We start from the raw sequence: 20,000 nt of genomic DNA, 5'->3' as shown, positions 1-20,000 counted from the left end.
GACAAGTGTGCGACGAGCGACACAAACCTGCGCAGCTGCTGCTCGTTCAGAGATACGATGCGATGGCACTTCAAACGCGCTCCAGAACTTTCCATCCAGCGAATTTGTACTGCTCAAAAAAGTAATTGTGAAAAAAACAAAAGTGCTTCTGGCACACACAACATATGGGGAGCCCACGCCCTTTACACACACACACACACACACACACATTTAGACATCATAACGAGAGCGCAGATACATTAGATACTCAATATGTTAGAGAGAAAATGTTGACCTACACAGGCACAGCAGCATGTCGTGGACAGCTCTGCCCTACAAAGCTAAAGTGCAGTAACTGCATTTTTTGTGAAATTCACTTTTTTACACCAATATAAAATGTCATATCCTCCGATCAATAGATCTCCGAGATACATCGTCTGCAGTCCCGATACCTTGATAGAATATGCATGAAGTGCTCCACTACTCCCTGTTCAGCCTTGCAGATCACCCTCTAGCATTGAATTCTACATTATTAAATCTGTTTCAGAGTAGGGGCGAAGAGGCACTGTTTTCTGGACAGTTGCTTACTCATAATACCAGTGTATGGCCCCTTACGTCCCTTTAGTACTGGACTGATGGTCCAGTGGTGGTTTGGGTGTTGAAGAGGGGCTTATGTGGGAGATGGAGATCACCATGAGGAGCTTTACGATGATGCTTCTGTGTGCCATGCATTATGTTTGCACAGACGCATGCTGCTTTCCTTTCATGTAGGTTAATGCATAATACATGCAGTACACACACACACACACACACACACACACACACACACACACACACACACACACACACACTATATATATATATATAGTCTCTCTTTCTCTCACTCACTCACTCACTCACTTACTCACTCAAATTCAAAATTTTTTTTTTTTTTTTTCAAATTCAAATATGCTTTATTGGCACGACAAACCATATGATGCATTGCCAAAGCGTTCACAGGAATAATAAAAATTAAAGAAAATACAAATACAAAATGATATAAACATGTACAAGCATTACAAACATTGTTACACTTCGTCACACACACACACACACACACACACACACACACACACACACACACACACACACACACACACACACAGCACTTCACAACCATACAAGACCATTGTCTGTACACGTGCATAGGAAAACCAAGACAGGACAAGACAAAACAAAACAAACAGGAGACATGGTGTAACAGACTGGGGCTGGGGAGCAGTGTTGTGTTGAAGGGTGGAGGTAGTGGGGTGATTATCTTAAGTAATGCCTTCTCTCAGGTTATGGAGTGAGGACACATAACTGGCTGCCAGTATGCATGTGCTGGTGTCCTCACCCAAAACTACAGCAAGTTTTTTCTGTTCCTCCAGTTTTGTGAAGTCGGGAATGATGTTGTTCAAAATGGTGAAATATTTGTCTCTTTGGGACCGATATTTGTCACAGTATAGCAGAAAGTGCACCTCTGACTCTACCTCCCCTGTCATACAGTGACCACATGTCCTTTGCTCTTTGGGCAGCCATGACTTCTTGTGCCTGCCTTTCTCTATGGCTAGACTGTGGTCACTCAGCCTGTACTTGGTGAGGATCTGTCTCTGCTTCGTATCTCTGACAGTGTGGAGATACTCTGCCAATTGATAGTCTTTTCGTATGCCAATGTAACATTCCAGTTTGTGTTGTAATTTTGTTTCTTTCTTCCAGTGTTCCAAATAAGAATTCTTGTTGTTCTGGTTAATTTGGTTGATTCTGATTGGTGGTTGGGAAGCAGTGCTGGTCTGGACAATTTGTGGGTTAGGGGTTATTGGGTTAGTTAAATCCGAGACCAACTGACATAGGGGACTGGGCTTAGGGCTGAGCTCTTGGGATTTAAGTGCTTTAGAATGTAGTGAATTTTGAGGGCTTAATTTTAGATGAATCCAGAATTTTAGTGATTGTTTTTGGATATTAATCAATAGTGGAATAGTGGCCTAATTCTGCCCTGCTAGCATTTGTGGGTACTTTTCTTTGGATATGTAACAAATTTCTACAGAATTCAGCATGCAGGGCTTCTATTGTTTTTTTTTTAAATTATTTTTAAGCCAAGGTAGTTATAAGAAGTAACATTCTCTAGGGCGGTGTTACCTAGAGTAAAGAGGTGTCTGGTTCACTGAGGTCTGGGATGCTTCTGGAAGATCATAACTTTAGATTTATCCAAATTGACTGTCAGGGCCCAGTTCTGACAGTACTGCTCTAGCAGGTCCAGGTGCTGCTGTAGGCCCTGTTCAGTGGCCGACAGCAGCACCAGGTCATCCGCAAAGAGCAGGGATTTGACTTCCGTGTCCAACAGGGTGAGCCCAGGTGTTGCAGATTGTTCCAATAACACCGCTAACTCATTTATATAGATATTGAACAAGGTTGGACTCAAGCTGCAACCCTGTCTCACCCCACGCCCTTGAGTGAAGTATTCAGTTCTTTTGTTGCCAATTTTTACGCCACACTTATTGCCCAAAATAAATTGATTTGATGATGTTATACATTTTACCCCCTATACCACTTTGTAGGATTTTGAAATACAATCCTTCATACCAGATTGAATCGAAAGCTTTTTTAAAATCAATAAAACAGCAAATATTTTCCCCTTACTTTTTTAGTGAACATTTTGGTTTATCAGGGTATGGAGGGTGTAAATATGATCTGTAGTGCAGCAATTTGGTAAGAAGCCAATTTGATTTTTACTCAAGACATTGTGTTCAATAAGGAAGGCCTGTAAACGGGCATTGAGGATACAGCAGAATACCTTCCCCAGGTTACTGCTCACACAGATGCCTCTGTAGTTATTAGGGTCTGATTTGTCTCCACTCTTATGTATTGGGGATATAAGCCCCCTGTTCCAGACATCAGGGAAACAACCAGCTTGAAAAACAAGATTAAATAACTTGAGGAGAGCCATTTGTAGAATGGGTGGGCTGAATTTCAACATTTCTGTCCGGATACTATCAGGACCACAACTCACTCACTCACTCACTCTCACACACACACATACACACACACACACACACACACACACACACACACACACACACACACACACACACACACACACACACACACACAAGTGCCCATATGCATGCACATGGCCAGGCCTGCCTGAGGCTGGGGACCTGACAGACACTAGAGGAATTCACAACATGGAGCTCACAGGGCAACATGGGAATACAAAACCGCTCACATATCTGTTCCAGTTTGTTAGTGTGTGTTTTTGTGTGTGTGTGCGTGTGTGTGTGTGTGTGTGTGTGTGTGTGTAGGTGATCGAGGATGTTTAAGACAATGTTTTTTATCCATGTGAATATGTGATTGTGCTTTCAGAATGTATTTATTACATGTATGTGCTTACTAAATGTTTTGTTGATTCTTTTATGTCTGTGTCTCTATCTGTCTGTGCATGTGTTTGTGTGTATGTTTGTTTGTTTGTTTGTTTGTGTGTGTGATTGTGCTTGTGCTTGTGTGTCTGTAAACTACTCTTCCCAAGTGGCCAAGAAATATCCCTTTCATCGATTGTCGTAAATTATTAATCCTCTGAACACTCAGGGCAAGAGCAGCAGTCACAAGAGAGAAATAGACAGAGAGAAATAAAGAGAGAGAGAAAGAGAGAAACAGAAAAGAGTGATTTAATAAAGAAATGTGACATTTGGATGTGTGTGTGTGTGTGTGTGCACGTGTGTGTGTGTGTGTGTGTGTGTGTGTGGAGAGGATGCCAGTGAGCGTGCTGGGCGGCAGGTCTGTGTTGTCTGGGCGGTCTGCCTGTGTGGTCTCCCACGTTCCGCAGCGCTGAGGCCACTCTACACTCTCTGAGCTCTCAGTCTGGCTGGACACACACAGTCTAGGGACACATTTGACTCTGGACTTCTGTTGAGCAACAAAGTAAGAGGCAAAATGACCGCTACTGGAAAGCACTGCTTGTAATAGACCTACGGCAATGTGTTGGAAACAACACAAACTGTTTTGTCCCTATCCGGACACAGAGATGTGTTAAAAACAATGCAAGTTGTGTTATATTCAACACATACTGTGTAATGTATAACAAAAGCAATGTGTTGGAAACAACACAAACTGTTTTGTCCCTATCCGGACACAGAGATGTGTTAAAAACAATGCAAGTTGTGTTGTTTTAAACACATTCGTTATAAGAGTGTAGTAGGCCTAAAACATACAACAGGTTTATTACTATTATAGCTGTCACTGCTGTTACCTATACCGTATTACACCTGGTATTAACATAGATGTGCTATTGCGTACTCCAGAGGTTCTATTACTGTACTGCTACAACCAATACTACTAAGTGTGTCTTAAAACAAAACAAAAAAAAAATCCTCCGGTTGCCTTCTGTCTCTTTGCTCCATGGAGGCATCACAGTATTTCCTCGTTTCCGCGTTTGAATGATTTTAGCCGACCGCTTCTGATTTACCTTTTGTTTCACGCCGAGAGAGAGAGAGAGAGAGAGAGAGAGAGAGAGAGAGAGAGAGAGAGAGAGAGAGAGAGAGAGAGAGAGAGAGAGAGAGAGCCCCAGGTGTTCTCAGTGGGTAGAATCACTCTTCGAGCTCAGTCCCTCCGTGAGATTACATTTCCACCGAGAGCGCTACAGTGCTAGTGTAGGGAGATGAGATGCTAATGGAACTCGATACACACACTCTCTCTCTCTCTCTCTCTCTCTCTCTCTCTCTCTCTCACACACACACACATGGACACACACACACGCTTACACACAATTTCTCTCTCTCTCTATCACACACACACACACACACAGACTGGTGAAACAATTCTACATTTTGCTCTCCTCAGCCTTATCTGCAGTGACAGCTTTTGTATCTCTCATTTGGTCTCCCCCTTAACATTTTGCTATTTCATTTTCCATCTGAGAGGTGGAGTACTTGCTTGCCGTGCGGCTTGGGTTCACCCAGGGATGAAATGCGCTCAGAGGAGGTAAACCTACTGGGTCAGAAGTTGGGTAAATTGGAACATAATGTCTACACTCAAGAGTACACTTATAAAACTTTAATTCTCTCTTTTATTTAGCGTTGTTTGTTTTTCCTTCAAGTAATGTTCTCACAGAGTTCTCAATAAATACTATATTGGCCACAGAAGAACCAGTGCTGAGGAGACGAGAGAAAATCATCATTTTCTTCAGTGTTCCGTTCACACTTCGACCTCCTTCTGGATGGTCTGTACAGATCCTCAAATACTCAAATATTTATGATGGCTGTCTTTGGAAGTGTCCCAGTTTAGAAGCAGAGACTCAAGGTCTGTTGCCTCAGCACCTGAATCCCATTATATAAATGAGAGAAAAAGAGAGAGAGAGGGAGAGGGAAAGAGAGGGAGAGAGAGAGAGGGAGGAAGGCAGAGAGGAGTGTGGGGGTGGGGTTTTCTGTGGTTGGTGAATGGACCACAATAAGTATTTGATCACCAGCAAAAACAAGCCAGGCCCTTTTTTAGTGGTAACTAAATGCTAAGCATGTTATGGATTATCATTGATAAACACACACACACACACACACACACACACAAACATATAAGCACACAATGAGTGAGCTATGCGCGTCCAGCAATGTCCACTCAATCACAATGAAACACCACAGTTATGCTCCACAATTGACAGTGGATTTGGAAATCCTCCATGTTCCACCTGATGCAGTAAATTGACACTAATGGATAATGGCTGCTGGTCCAAAGACAACTTATTTCAGGACGTCACGTCAGTGTATTACTTCTATCAGGGTGGATTGGTTTGTTGTTTTCCCCCTCCATGTTTGTACTAACCGTGTGTGTGTGTGCGCGCGAGTGTGCGAGTGCGTGTGTGTGTGTGTGTGCACGCGTGTGTGTGTGTGCGCACGGGTGTGTGTGCATTTCTGTGTGTGTGTGTGTGTGTTACATATTCCCCAATCAAAAGAGAGGGATGAATAAAGATGAAGGGGTCTGACAGTCTGGATGAAAGAGAGGGCTGCTGATGGGGAGCGCACACATGCTACAGTAGAAGGGAGGCGGCGACATGAGCGTTGTTTTGATTCCCCCCAGGCCTGAAGATTACTGTAACATGCCATCTTTGAGCATGTTCTATCCAATAGGCTACCTTAAACTGTCACAAGGTGTCTTGAAGCATATTATATTGCTGTTGTACATTGCAATATTGAGTTATATTGCTGTTGCAGTGACTGCTTTTACACACATTTCAAAGTCAAAGTCAAAGTCAAAGTCTGCTTTATTGTCAATTTCTTCACATGCCCAGACATACAAAGAGATCGAAATTACGTTTCTCGCTATCCCACGGTGAAGACGAGACATATTTTACCAATTAAGTCCACAGACAAACATAACATTCACGTAAACAATAAATTAGTAAATAAGAAGGCACATACAATGAAGAAATAAGAGCAGCAAAATTGGGTTGAAATTGTGCATAGACAGTCAATATAATAGTGCAAAGTCAGGCCAATACATGGCAAAATAAAATTGGAAAATTTGGAATGTCTCTTTCTTTATTCTTCCTCTCTCTGTCTATCAACAGTATCTGATGTTCTTTTTCTCCCTCTCTTCTCTCTCCACTGTGAATCATCCCTCCTTTCCTGTGGCTGACCTCTCAGCTCCCGATCCCTTGTGTTGTATCATGGACTTACATGCTGTGTTCACTGACACTGTGTAATAAACAAGACTATAAGAACATTCTTCCTGCTTTTGCTGCATTCTGCAGAATGTGGAATTTCAATTTTTAATGGTATACATTCATGTATTATGATATCCTATATGGTCCTTTGTTCAATACTCCATGGAATTTATTTGATGCATGTTTTTGAATGAATATTTGATGGTCATTTAATAGTTAATGATGAGATGAACATGCTTTCATTTGAAACTGCCCAAGGAAACCTCTGCCAGAGTAGAATTTTTGGTAGATCTGATTACCCTGATGATTTTCACATTGTAACTCAGCAATCTAACTTGATTTATTCTTTTGATATTGATTTAAATAGTGTGTGTCCCCAGCATTGGGCCTTGGGGAACACCATTTATGAGCTATTCATTAGAAAGGAAATATTGTTACGCCAAAGAAATCATTTTTTTTTTCTCTAACCTCCACTCCCTTTATCTCTCCCGCTGTCTTTCGTTTTCCAGGGTTGTGGAGTACTCGTTGGACCTGCAAAACATCAATCTTACAGCAATCAGAACCGTGCGAGTGCTGAGACCCCTCAAAGCCATCAATCGGGTGCCAAGTAAGTCTCGATTGCTGTCGTGAGTCATTTCCACTTTTCTGTCCTTTTTCCTCTGAGAAAACATATTTAGGAGGTCTCCGCCACCATTGTCTGCTTCATAAGCCATGCTGTTTCTCAGAATTGTTAAGAAGATATAGAGCCACATTCGCACAACAGAAACACACACATGCTAATGCTTTCTGTAAAGACTGGATGAGTATTTGTTATTTTTTCACTTCTACACTTTTTTTTTTTGCTTTTTTTTTTAAATATGGATTTTTGTAGTATATTTTCTAATGGCTTTTTGCTTTATGCAAATAGCGTAGTTGAAAGTCACTGGGAGGACATAAGAGAGAAAGAGATTGGGGTTGGATTGGGAAATAATCATGGGCTGGAATTGTACCTGGGTCCCCAGAGACACTTGGACCCACATGTGGTCAAGACGCTACGACTTACGCCACATCCCCCCTTTCATAATAATATATTTATTTCTGAAAGCCCATTAGTCTTCAGTCAAAGCGGAATGTAAATGTTATCTCAGTCCACCACTACTGACCTCATAATATGAGAGATCGGTATTGAAAATCTATTTCTGTTAAAACCATCATAAGCCAATCAACCGTGCATAGCATTATAGCCTAATAGACATATTTAGCATTATAATATACCATGAGTAACGCCCAGGGCATGAGACCTGAGGCTCTCTACCTTTCTCTCTCTCTCTGTCTCACTCTCTCTCTGTGATATGATTACCCTTGAGGCGATCACGTGCTTTGGAGAAGACAGTGTAATGCATAGAAAAGGAAAATCTGCCGATAGGTTAAATGAGGCTGCATCTGAATTTCACTAAATAGACCCCTTTTCTTGATGAAGGTGGTTGAATAGATACTGTATTGTAATAATTTTCTGGCATTTGCCTTTATTTCTAATTTCTAAAACTTTAGTTGTTTTTGTTGCATCGCACTTGAGTTTTCTTTTCAGATGGCTGTTGCATAATCCATGATTTGGCAGTGCTACATTTGTCATTTGAATTTGATTAAGCAAATGAGAAGAAGTGAGGAGGAGAGGAAGAGAGAGCGAGAGAGAGCGAGAGAGAGAGAGAGAGAGAGAGAGAGAGAGAGGGGAAGGAAAAAGAAACAAAAAGAAACAATCAAGATGAGAGCATAAACAGACAACACACACACACACACACACACAAACACAAACACAAACATAAACACACACACACACACACACACACAAACACAAACATAAACACACACACACACACACACACACACACACACAAACATAAACACACACACACACACACAAACACAAACATAAACACACACACACACACACACACACACACACAAACATAAACACACACACACACACACACACACACACGCAGCCACACTCCAGGCTTTGTTTTGAGGATTAGCGGTGATCCCCAGAGTCTCTCATGGCTGGATTTGAGGCAGGAGTACAGGGGGGGAAACTCTCCTCTCTCTCTCTCTCTCTCTCTCTCTCTCTCTCTCTCTCTCTCTCTCTCTCTCTCTCTCTCTCTCTCTCTCTCTCTCTCTCTCTCATATCCACTTCCGGTAAGACTCCTGCTCCGCGTTTTGAGACTCAGCTCAAGAGCGAGAGGAGAAAAAACGAACAAACCCTCTCGCCGTCTGTCGCAGACATCAAAGCAGCAAGCCAAACAGCGCCGGCACCTGATGTCCACGAGATCCCCCCGCCTCAGATGATGGATCCGAGCTTATCCCTCGCTCCCGGACAGACAGAGGAGACCGAAGCGAGATGTTTTTCTCTCCCTTCAGATCGACTTCTCCTCCTCCCTTTCTTCCTCCGCGTGCGAGGGGTGGTAATGGCCGGTGCTGAAGACAAGTGGGGAGGAAGGGAAAGAGGAGTGAGAGATCAAAAGAGGAGTGAGATAAAGAAGGGACACAACCAGAGGGAGAGATGGATAAGAGATGGTTTCCTGGGGTCTGCCACTTAGATTAGTGTTTTGGGGCGGGGGGGGGGGGGGGGGGGGGGGGGGGGGGTGGAATCAATAAGAGATGAAATGTGACCTGTGCTTAGCGACACTCACAGGCCAGCATAGCCCTTGATGCAGTGTAACTGTACCTTAGTGTATAATACAACTCCGAACATATTTATTTTGAAGTCTGTCTTCTAAGTTGCGCTGGACCTTATTTATACAGTCTATGCTCTGGACAAAGCAGTCTACCCCAGCTACAGCCATAACCACGACCAGGAGTAGTGGAGCAGCATAATAATAATAATAATAATAATAATAACCAGGAGTAGTGGAGCAGAATAATAATAATAATAATAATAATAATAATAATAATAATAATAACCAGGAGTAGTGGAGCAGAATAATAATAATAATAATAATAATAATAATAATAATAATAATAATAATAATAATAATAACCAGGAGTAGTGGAGCAGAATAATAATAATAATAATAATAATAATAATAATAATAATAATAATAACCAGGAGTAGTGGAGCAGAATAATAATAATAATAATAATAATAATAATAATAATAATAATAATAACCAGGAGTAGTGGAGCAGCATGTGGGTGTTTACTGCTTCGGCAAACCAAGAGTATGGAAATACAAAAAGTTGTTATGATTCATTAGAGTGGTGCACAGAGGGGTATTCCAGAAAGGAGGTTTAACAGACACTGAGATAAAACTTGGGGTTGTCTGAACCTGTGGCGACTAAACCCGAGCTGTCGGTTCCAAAACACCGGTTACCAGTTAGTTCAATCAACCCTGTGTTAGATAACCTAGAGTTGTGCGCGTTCACGGCGAACTTATAAAGGCATCATCTATTGAGAGTCGAAACAATGAGTGGAACCGGCGAAACGAAGAGCACCGTATTTTTCAGAGGCGGAGTAGTCGAGGCTTACGAGGAGAGAACTGTAACAAAAAAAAGAGCAATACTCCGAGACCTTGCTTGGCAGAGAACAGCCTAACTGACCGTGTAAATGCGTACGTTTAGGATAGCCTATTTAATGTCAAAAGCACAATTAAATAATTCACTGGACATCACGTATTGTATTGACAGCTTTGAATGATGCTTTCTTAAACTAGCCTACCTTGTCACAGATTGAGTGGGCCATAGAATTCTTTGAGAATCCCAAATGTAATTTTCTATTTTAACACGGGTTCTGCAGCTGTGGGCCAAGTTAAACTTTTGCGCTCCATCATCGGAAGGGTGATTGTCGGAAGGCATGGGTAGCCTATTGGACACATTTCAGTGCACATTTGGAAAATTTAATAAGTGATGCTGACCTGCCAGTTGGTGAAACTACACATTAATGAGCCTATTAAAAAAATATTTTATCCCAAATGCCATCAGCATTCTTAACCAAACTTAGTGACAACATGCATACCCGGCTGAGCTGTACAGCTATATTTAAACTTATTTATCAATTTTCTATAGGCTATGTTTCCCCTTTTTTGTACTGTACTTGTTTTAATTATATCTTCAATGTGTCTGAGATGTTGTTTGTCCATCTGTCTGGTGAGCCAAACACAAATGTCCACTATGGTGTAGGCTAGGCTAGCTAGCCTACATAGATTTATTTTATTCTATTCTAATCCACCATGCTGCTTTTCAAGTAGCCTATATTTAGGATTCAGCTGAAAAACTCTAGCGCTCTTGAAAAACTCGTTTGGAAAAGAATGGATAGGCTATCATGTGATGTCGTGGTCTTATCGCCCTCTCACGGTGAATTGCACGGATGAATATTACATGATTTTGTGCTTCTTTGTCAATCGGACCTTCGTCAAAATGAAACGCCATTGTGTGACAAGTGTAAAAATAGCGGCCTGTTTGAACATGCACTGAAATAACCGAACATAATTGAACATAACCTGAACAAAACCTACCCCCTACCAGGTTAAGTTCAGAGCCTATGTTACCATAGTTACTTACATAGCCTGATCATTTTTGAGCTTTCTGGAACTGAAATCCCAGGTTTACCGTTTACTCTGGGTTTACTGTACATACCCAGTTCAGTTCAGAGCCTATGTTACCATAGTTACTTACATAGCCTGATCATATTTGAGCGTTCTGGAACTGAAATCCCAGGTTTACCGCTAACTCTGTGTTAACATACCCAGTTAAGCCAGTAAACCTGCTTTCTGGAATACCCCTCTGCTCTACGGAAAGACTGTAACATCTGAAATAATCTTTATGATTTGTTAGTGTTACTCTCCAGGCTGAAAATCTACAGGCACTGTGCATCTCTCTTATGCTACGAGATACTCCCTTTTTCCAGTGGGCAGTTAATGAGCGAGGCATATGCTATGACTGGTCATTTTGCCTCCGGCCACCCACAAACCTCCAGCCAGTGCGAGTAAACACACTGGTGTATCACCCAGGGAGATCCGACAGAACTCACAACAAGTAACCATATGCATGCAGTATGTGTGATGTATACCAACACATGCATCGCCTACACCGCCACAGATGGGGGGGATGGGGGGGTATTAGGGCTGTGTCTCAAACCACATACCTCCGTCAGTACACTGCTAGTGTGCACCGAGCGCTTCCGTCCGTAGTGCCCACTGTTTGATGATTAGTATTGTCCAAATATCTGCACTATATACTTATAGTATTTGAAGTAGGTGGTTTGGGACACAGCCTTGCACAGACCGTGCAAAAGAGTTACATATACGCATAATCGGGCGAGTGTCATGAGTTAATGCAGAAGAAGTATGGATATGATGGTCTAGTGTGGGTAAACAGTACAAATATGAAGTACAGTATGAATATGATCAAACAAGTGTAAACATCACAAACGGTTGTGTAGACGAACAATCATGGATATCATGAGCCAGTGTGTAAGATCAAGTATGAATGTTATGAACAAGTTTGACAATGTTTTATTGTGGTTGTTGTGAGGACAGTAACCTAAATGACCAGATGCCCTTGTCGTGACGTGTGCTTTTCCACGATCAATCCAAGGATGCAACGCTGTCTTGCTCCACGCTAACAGTCTTTGGGCACCACTTTGGGAGACAGTTCCCACATTCTGCAGCCAGCGTACTTACTTACTTACTCAGTCTTATCACTCTTTTAATTGAAATGTTTGATGTGGGGATTCAATTATACACCTCACCCCCCCGCCCCCACACTCCCCCCTTCTGTAAGAGGGGATCACAGGCCCTGCAGAGACCCCATGTAAAAGCAATTAATATTAGTGGGATTACGATATGCGTATGAAATAGGAAATGATGCAGTCAAGCATATCAGATGACATGTCTGAGAGTTATCTTTGGGAATATTGTAAGACAAGGAAATAAATAAGTACATATAATAGAGGAGTGCAGGTGTAAACACTAGGGACAAAACACATTTCTGTTCCCTTTCTGTGGAGAGAGCAAAGCCGGAGTCTGGCTTCAGCCCCATAAATGGTTAATGGTACACGACTTCCTTGGCAGCGCTGCAGATTTAATTCGGCTCCTTATTTAGACGCTTATAAAAGAGGCAATCGGCTCTTTTATTAAACTCTGTTTCAGAAGACAGCAGCCTTGAGGAGCCTGCCTTCCCATCCCCCCCTCCCTCTTTCCCTCATTCCCTCATTCCCTCTCTCCCCCCTCCCTCTCTCACTCATTCCCTCTCTCAATCATTCAGCTGGGAGAGAGAAAAGGCAAACACACTTTTCCCATGTCTCTCTCCTCCTCTCTCTCTCTCTCTCCTCATCTCTCTCTCCTCTCTCTCTCTCTCTCTCTCTCTCTCTCTCTCTCTCTCTCTCTCTCTCTATCTCATATTCTGTCTGTCTGGCTGGCTTGTTCTTTATGTCTGTCTCCCTCTCGTTCTCCCGGAGAACCTCTCACAGATCCCATCTCCATTTCCCCCTCACCCATCCCCATTTCCCCCTCACCCATCCCCATTTCCCCCTCACCCACTCTCTATTTCCCCCTCACCCACTCTATTTCCCCCTCACCCACTCTCTATTTCCCCCTCACCCATCCCCATTTCCCCCTCACCCATCCCCATTTCCCCCTCACCCACTCTCTATTTTCCCCTCACCCACTCTCTATTTCCCCCTCTCTCTCTCTATTTCCCCCTCACCCATCCCCATTTCCCCCTCACCCACTCTCCATTCCCCCCTCACCCACTCTCCATTCCCCACTCACCCACTCTCTATTTCCCCCCTCACCTCACCTCTCTATTTCCCCCTCACCTCTCTATTTCCCCCCTCACCCACTCTCTATTTCCCCCTCACCTCTCTATTTCCCCCTCACCTCTCTATTTTCCCCCTCACCCACTCTCTATTTCCCCCTCTCTCTCTCTATTTCCCCCTCTCTCTCTCTCTATTTCCCCCCTCACCCACTCTCTATTTCCCCCCTCACCCACTCTCCATTCCCCCCTCACCCACTCTCCATTCCCCCCTCACCCACTCTCTATTTCCCCCCTCACCCACTCTCTATTTCCCCCCTCACCCACTCTCTATTTCCCCCTCACCTCTCTATTTTCCCCCTCTCTCTCTCTCTATTTCCCCCTCTCTCTCTCTATTTCCCCCCTCACCCACTCTCCATTCCCCCCTCACCCACTCTCCATTTCCCCCTCTCTCTCTCTCCATATCTTCTATATGTCTGTGCATGTGAGTCTCTCCAGCTATTGTGTTTTTCCCTCTTTCCCATTCTGTAACTCTTTATTTCTCTATTTGTCCTTCATTTCTCTGTTTGTAATGTTCTAGCAAACAAAGACACAAACATCCATGCAAACAAGCAAATCATTAAATTATTCATTATTCATTCAATTAAATTATTCATTCTAATATATTTTATAGCTGTGACAAATAAGCTTCTCATACCATCCCCCATATCAGAATCTAAATTTGCATGATGATGCTTTTCATACAGGTTTAATTACCTATATGTCAGTCTCTTCCTGGAAAGCTCTTCAGCCAGCTCATCCATTTCCAATGGACCATCACATGTGTTGGAGTGGCTATTGTTTACACAGAACCGGTTGGGTCCTGCACCTAATGAGCACACTAAGGAGGATGCTCTGAAGGATATACAGTATGTGTGTGTCAAAGTTGAATAAAGAGTTGCCCTGGTGGGCATTAAGAAGATATTCAGTGTCTGAGAAGAGGCCATTATACTGAAGCCCCATTGGAAATGTATGGACTGGCTGAAGAGTCTTCCGTGGCATATAGTCCATTGATTCATTTTCATTAAATGTAGTGGTTAACATAACTAAACAATTAATTGCAGTGTTTAATATAATTTAATAGTGCTTCACTGCTGATTATAAATTGCAGTGTTTACACAGCATATCTTTGGGCGTTGAAAGGCTGTTTGAAAGCCTATACCCCCCCCCCCCCCACTACCACAACCACCACATACACACGCTCTCTCTCTCTCTCTCTCTCTCTCTCTCTCTCTCTCTCTCTCTCTCTCTCTCTCTTAGGGCGTCTGTGCAGCTCCACCCGCCTCAGTCAAACAATCGCCCTCACACACACTCTCCCCACTTCAGCCAAACGCTCACTCTCACACACACTCTCCCCTCAGGGACAGCTTGGGTTTATGGCTTCTCACAAACACTTTCTTTTCTTTCTTTTGTTCTTTCTCTCTCTCTCTATCGATCTCTCTCATCTCTTTATAAGAACATTTTAGAAGTTAGTGTCTCACAAACACTTTCTTTTCTTTCTTTTGTTCTTTCTCCTTCTCAATCTCTATCTTTCTCTATCTCTCTCCCTCTCTCTCATCTCTTTATAAGAACATTTTAGAAGTTAGTGTACTGTATGCAGTGCCTTTGCCCCCATACAGCCACCAAGAAATCTAACAAATAAAAAAGTTTCACTCATGGACAGTCCTCTCTCTCTCCTTCTCTCTCTCTCTCTCTCTCTCTCTCTCTCTCTCTCTCCGTGGGCTTGACCACTGTGGCCCCTGCTGTCTTTGTTTGGAGGCCCCAAGGTCACGCTGGGCCCAACGCCACGCTGGCCCACTCTCATATGAGAGAGATTATCTATCATTAGGCCATTAGTGGGAGATCAGAGGTCCACCTGAGCGCCCGTGCCACTTAGCTTCTGATTAACGGGAGCCGCAAGATTCTCAAAGACGTCCAGAAGTGCCCCCCCCACACACACACACACACACACACACACACACTCACACACACACACACATCACTATCACTGTTTCTTGCAGTGTTTTGTGTTCTGTCTATGGTGCACATGAATTAATCATGGCTGGATAAGAGTTGCACTTGTAGATTTGTTACTTCTTTCTAAGTTTTTCGATGTCACTCTTCTATGTGAGGAAACAGGCTAAATGTCCAACCCATTGGGAGCTTCTTTATGACACACACAGCCTAATGCATTGACACTAATGCCTTCAGCACTTAATACAAATGAAGAAGAGGATTCAGTTGGTCTTCAGCTACTCTTTTTTCAGTCTGTACAGTGTGTCTGTGCATTTATCTCTTTCTCTCTCTGTCTGTGTGTTTGTGTGTGGGTGGGTGCGTGTGTGTGCATATGTGTGGGTGTGTATGTGTGTGTCTGTATGTGTATGTGTGTGCGTGCGTGTGTGCGTGTGTGTGTTGTGTCTGTGCGTCTGGGTGTGTGTGTGTCTGTCTGTGTGAGTGTGTGTGTGTGTGTCTATGTGCGTGCGTGTGTGCGTGTGTGCGTGTGTGCGTGTGTGTGTGTGTGTGTGTGTGTGTGTGTGTGTGTGTGTGTGTGTGTGTGTGTGTGCAGGCATGCGTATCCTGGTCAACCTGCTGCTGGACACTCTGCCCATGCTGGGGAACGTGCTGCTGCTCTGCTTCTTCGTCTTCTTCATCTTCGGCATCATCGGCGTGCAGCTCTGGGCCGGGCTGCTGCGCAATCGCTGCTACCCCGCGGAGAACTTCACCCTGTGAGTACTGACCCGAGATCAGACACACACACACACACACACACACACACACACACACACACACACACACACACACACACTCACACCCCGCTGCTACCCCGAGGAGTACTTCACCCTGTAAGTACTGACCCGAGATCAGACCCTCGCACACCCACCACACTCACCCCCCGTTTCACCTAAGTATAGGCTGCTGACCCACAGGTCTCAGACCTGTAGCTAAGGCAGCTTCAACACATTCCTTTTCCCCACGGGTTCCTCTCTGCTGGTTGAGTGCATTAGGAGAGAGCAGATGTGGTAGCCAGAACATAAGTCTTAAGTGTCTACTTCAAATATATGTACACGGTGCATACACACTATACATTCATAGTGAATGCAAATGTCTATTTGAGCCAAGAACACAGTCCAGACTCTGTCCTATCTGCTTTTGTCTTTTGAATAGTGGGGGTTGCTCTGTTGTGACTGACCCTTGACATTTAACTTGCTTTGGATAAAGGTGTCAGAGAAATGAGTGAGTAGGTCAGTATATGTGGTCAAGGTTGGTGTTGTCCACACACTTCCTGTGGAGTGGAAAGGCCTCTCTGTCCATTTTAGCTCTCTATCAGCTCCGGGTCCCTCATCTCCACACACACACACACACACACACACACACACACACACACACACACACACACACACACACACACACACACACACACACACACACACACTAGGGCTGTCACTTTTGTGAAAAAAATCCCGTTCGATTTTTGAGACATAAGTGTTCATTGAATCGATTGTAAAATCGATTTTCTATGTCTAAAGACGTTTGCATTTTCAAAGCCAAATATAGGCCAATCCACGGACAACTAACAGGAATTAGGACGAACGTAAAGAGTGTGCTTGAAGATGATTTATATTAGCGTTTAGTTTCGTGCGCAATTACAACCAGGAGTGCCACATTTTCGAAAAACAATAAGCAGAGTGGACTGCCATAACATCAGTGAAAAACATTACTGCAGGCTTCAACGTGGCTGTTTATGATTAAAAATGTCAAACAAATTTCGCCTACGTAGGAACTCACGACTACACAGTTTGCATACCGCTTTGTCCTTCTCCATAGTTTAATTTTACCAAAACCTGAAGTGCTTTCATATCGAACTCCTCAAGTTATTATGGCTTATCACTCGTCTCTCTCATGTCGCACGTTGATCGCGTTGTCCTCCATTTTTTGGTAAAACACCAGCAGCACAGCAGCCGATTGAAACAGCTGTTTCCGGTGCGTTAAATTGGTGGGAATTTTGTTTTTAGCTTTCGCAATGCCTACTGCACTTTCGGAATTCTTTATTTTCTCTTTCTGCTTGTTTGTGGGCTTTGTTACCACTATCTTTTTTATTTGTTTAATTAGTTTAAAATAAAGTGTACATATTTGGTTAAAATCGATTCCCTATTTTAGTTTTCGAAACTTGTGTTGGTTGGTCCAATCGATTGTGCAATCGATTTTTCGAAGGTAAAGTGACAGCCCTAACACACACACACACACACACACACACACACACACACACACACACAAACAAACCCTCTAGTTCTACTCCCCATCTCCACACACACACACACACACACACACACACACACACACACAAACCCTCTAGTTCTACTCCCCATCTCCACACACACACACACACACACACACACACACACACACACACACACACACACACACACACACACACAGCCTCTCCATCTCGTCCTAGTGTGTTCATAAAGGCTCATTATGGGCACTGATTTGAACAGTGTAAATGTTATTGCTTTGTTCCCTGTCAATTCATTGGCTTAATTAAAATCCTGTATGCTGTGTGCTTGAGCCTTTTGCTTTTTTCATGCTCTGTTGCGCTCTCTCTCTCTCTCTCTCTCTCTCTCTCTCTCTCTCTCTCTCTCTGTTATATTTCCTTAGCTTGCATTAATATTCAAGTCGAGCAACTTCCCAACTATTACTGTGGCAATGGCATTGCATGTCACTTTTGCTCAGGTCTAGTCATATCCACAGGCACCCTGTGAACGTGCTTGCGTGTGTGTGTGTGTGTATGTGTGGTGTGTGCGTATGTGCGTGCATTTTCGTATATGTGTATGTGCCATTCTACATATTTGTATTGATTCTGTACATGTGGATACTTGATTGTTATTAACTCATAACATGGGCACCGTGCTTGATAGATAGATAGATAGATAGATACATACATACATACATACTTACTTACATACATACATACATACACACACACACACACACACACACACACACACACACACACACACACACACACACACACACACACACACACACACACACACACACACACACACATACATACATACATACTTGATCCCCAAGGGGAAATTCAAGGTGAGAACAGGCAAAGAAATTACATATAAGGGGTTTGAATTGTTTTGATTTGATAGAGCCAATTTAAGAAATATTAACATCAAGCAGTCTTCATTTGTATGACTGAATACGTTATTTGAGTCGGCAGTCTGACATGTTCATTTGCTCCTGCTATTTGAGGCCTGGAGGATGACGGGGTTGAGGCGTAATACTCAGATAAAATGGCCGCTGGCATCTCGCTGGTCCTCCTCCTCGCCTGTGAGGCTCATCACAGGACGGCCAGATGAAAAGATGCTCCCTGATATGTATGCTCCTCTGACGAACACACACACACAACACACACACACACACACACAGGGGCTTCTCAGTGACGGTCACGATCAGTCTTTCTTATTGTTTTGATGATTTATTTTGATGATATGATTTGTTATGAGTGTATGTGTTGTTGAATAAGCACCTGTGCTTTGAGAATCTATGTGATTGTTCTCCTTGTTCCTCTTTGTTTTGATGCATGTCCCTTTGCTCTGCAGTTTGCTCTATAGTTGTGTGGTGGTTTGATCACAGTAGTGGGAAGGTTTTCAGGAAGATCAAGATCGAATTATGCCTAACTCATGGCTTAGTGTTTGGTAAAGGTTGTGCTGGGTCTCTCTCTCTCTCTCTCTCTCTCTCTCTCTCTCTCTCTCTCTCTCTCTCTCTCTCTCTCTCTCTCTCTCTCTCTCTCTCTCGTGTGTGATGCTCAATGTGTCTGGTGTTTGTATCAAATGCAGCAGTGCTTGAGGGTGATCTGACGGGACTGTCTGTGTGGTTCACTCGCTGTAAGACTTACACTACTCTCACACACACACACACACACACACACACACACACACACACACACACTGTTTGAATGCCATTGGATAGCTTTTTTGTAAGTTTACTAAGCCTCTGACTCACCTGCACATCTATGACACAATCACACATCATCCCCAAACATGGTCAACTCTACGAAAATGTGCACACTTGTCCACTGTTGTTCTTCTGGGCAAAACTCCAGCCAGCGCCAGATTAGATTCCTCGTGACTTCTCAGAGTGTAACCGCAACTTTTAATGCATCTCTCTCACCATGCAGCTGGAACGTGTGTTTGAGGTATTAATATTCATGAATTAAAACTCACCTGTTGACAAATGCACACCTGCGTCAAACTGTGTATTATTCATTAAAAACTCATTAGTGATCAAATAATGAAAGGCATTGCCTTCAATAATTGAAATTGACGCTGGGTATGCAAATCGTTCTTATAGTATTTTAATGGCCTACTGTGCAGATGACAGCCATAGGATTTAAGATGGCAGCAGGCTCTCATGACACATTGTAGGCATCAAGTCAGCTCCTCACTTCTCACAAAGCTGACCTCTATCTGTAGGCATCAAGTCAGCTCCTCACTTCTCACAAAGCTGACCTCTATCTGTAGGCATCAAGTCAGCTCCTCACTTCTCACAAAGCTGACCTCTATCTGTCCGATTTCTAGTAGGAATAAGAATGA

At 43.2% G+C, this 20,000-nt stretch overlaps 1 protein-coding gene across 1 annotated transcript in view; it reads left to right on the top strand.

Annotated features, from left to right (window-relative positions):
- LOC121717933 (voltage-dependent T-type calcium channel subunit alpha-1I-like) overlaps nt 1–20,000 on the top strand; it is a 108,842-nt gene that overhangs the window by 9,875 nt on the left and 78,967 nt on the right. Inside the window, 2 exon segments of the mRNA XM_042102645.1 lie at nt 7,159–7,256; nt 15,959–16,118. Coding sequence (XP_041958579.1) covers nt 7,159–7,256; nt 15,959–16,118 — 258 coding nt within the window.

This window comes from Alosa sapidissima, chromosome 9 (assembly GCF_018492685.1).
Source record: "Alosa sapidissima isolate fAloSap1 chromosome 9, fAloSap1.pri, whole genome shotgun sequence".
Taxonomy (NCBI): Eukaryota; Metazoa; Chordata; class Actinopteri; order Clupeiformes; family Clupeidae; genus Alosa; species Alosa sapidissima.
Note: the sequence above shows the minus strand (reverse complement) of the source record. Positions and strands in the feature narration are given on the sequence as shown.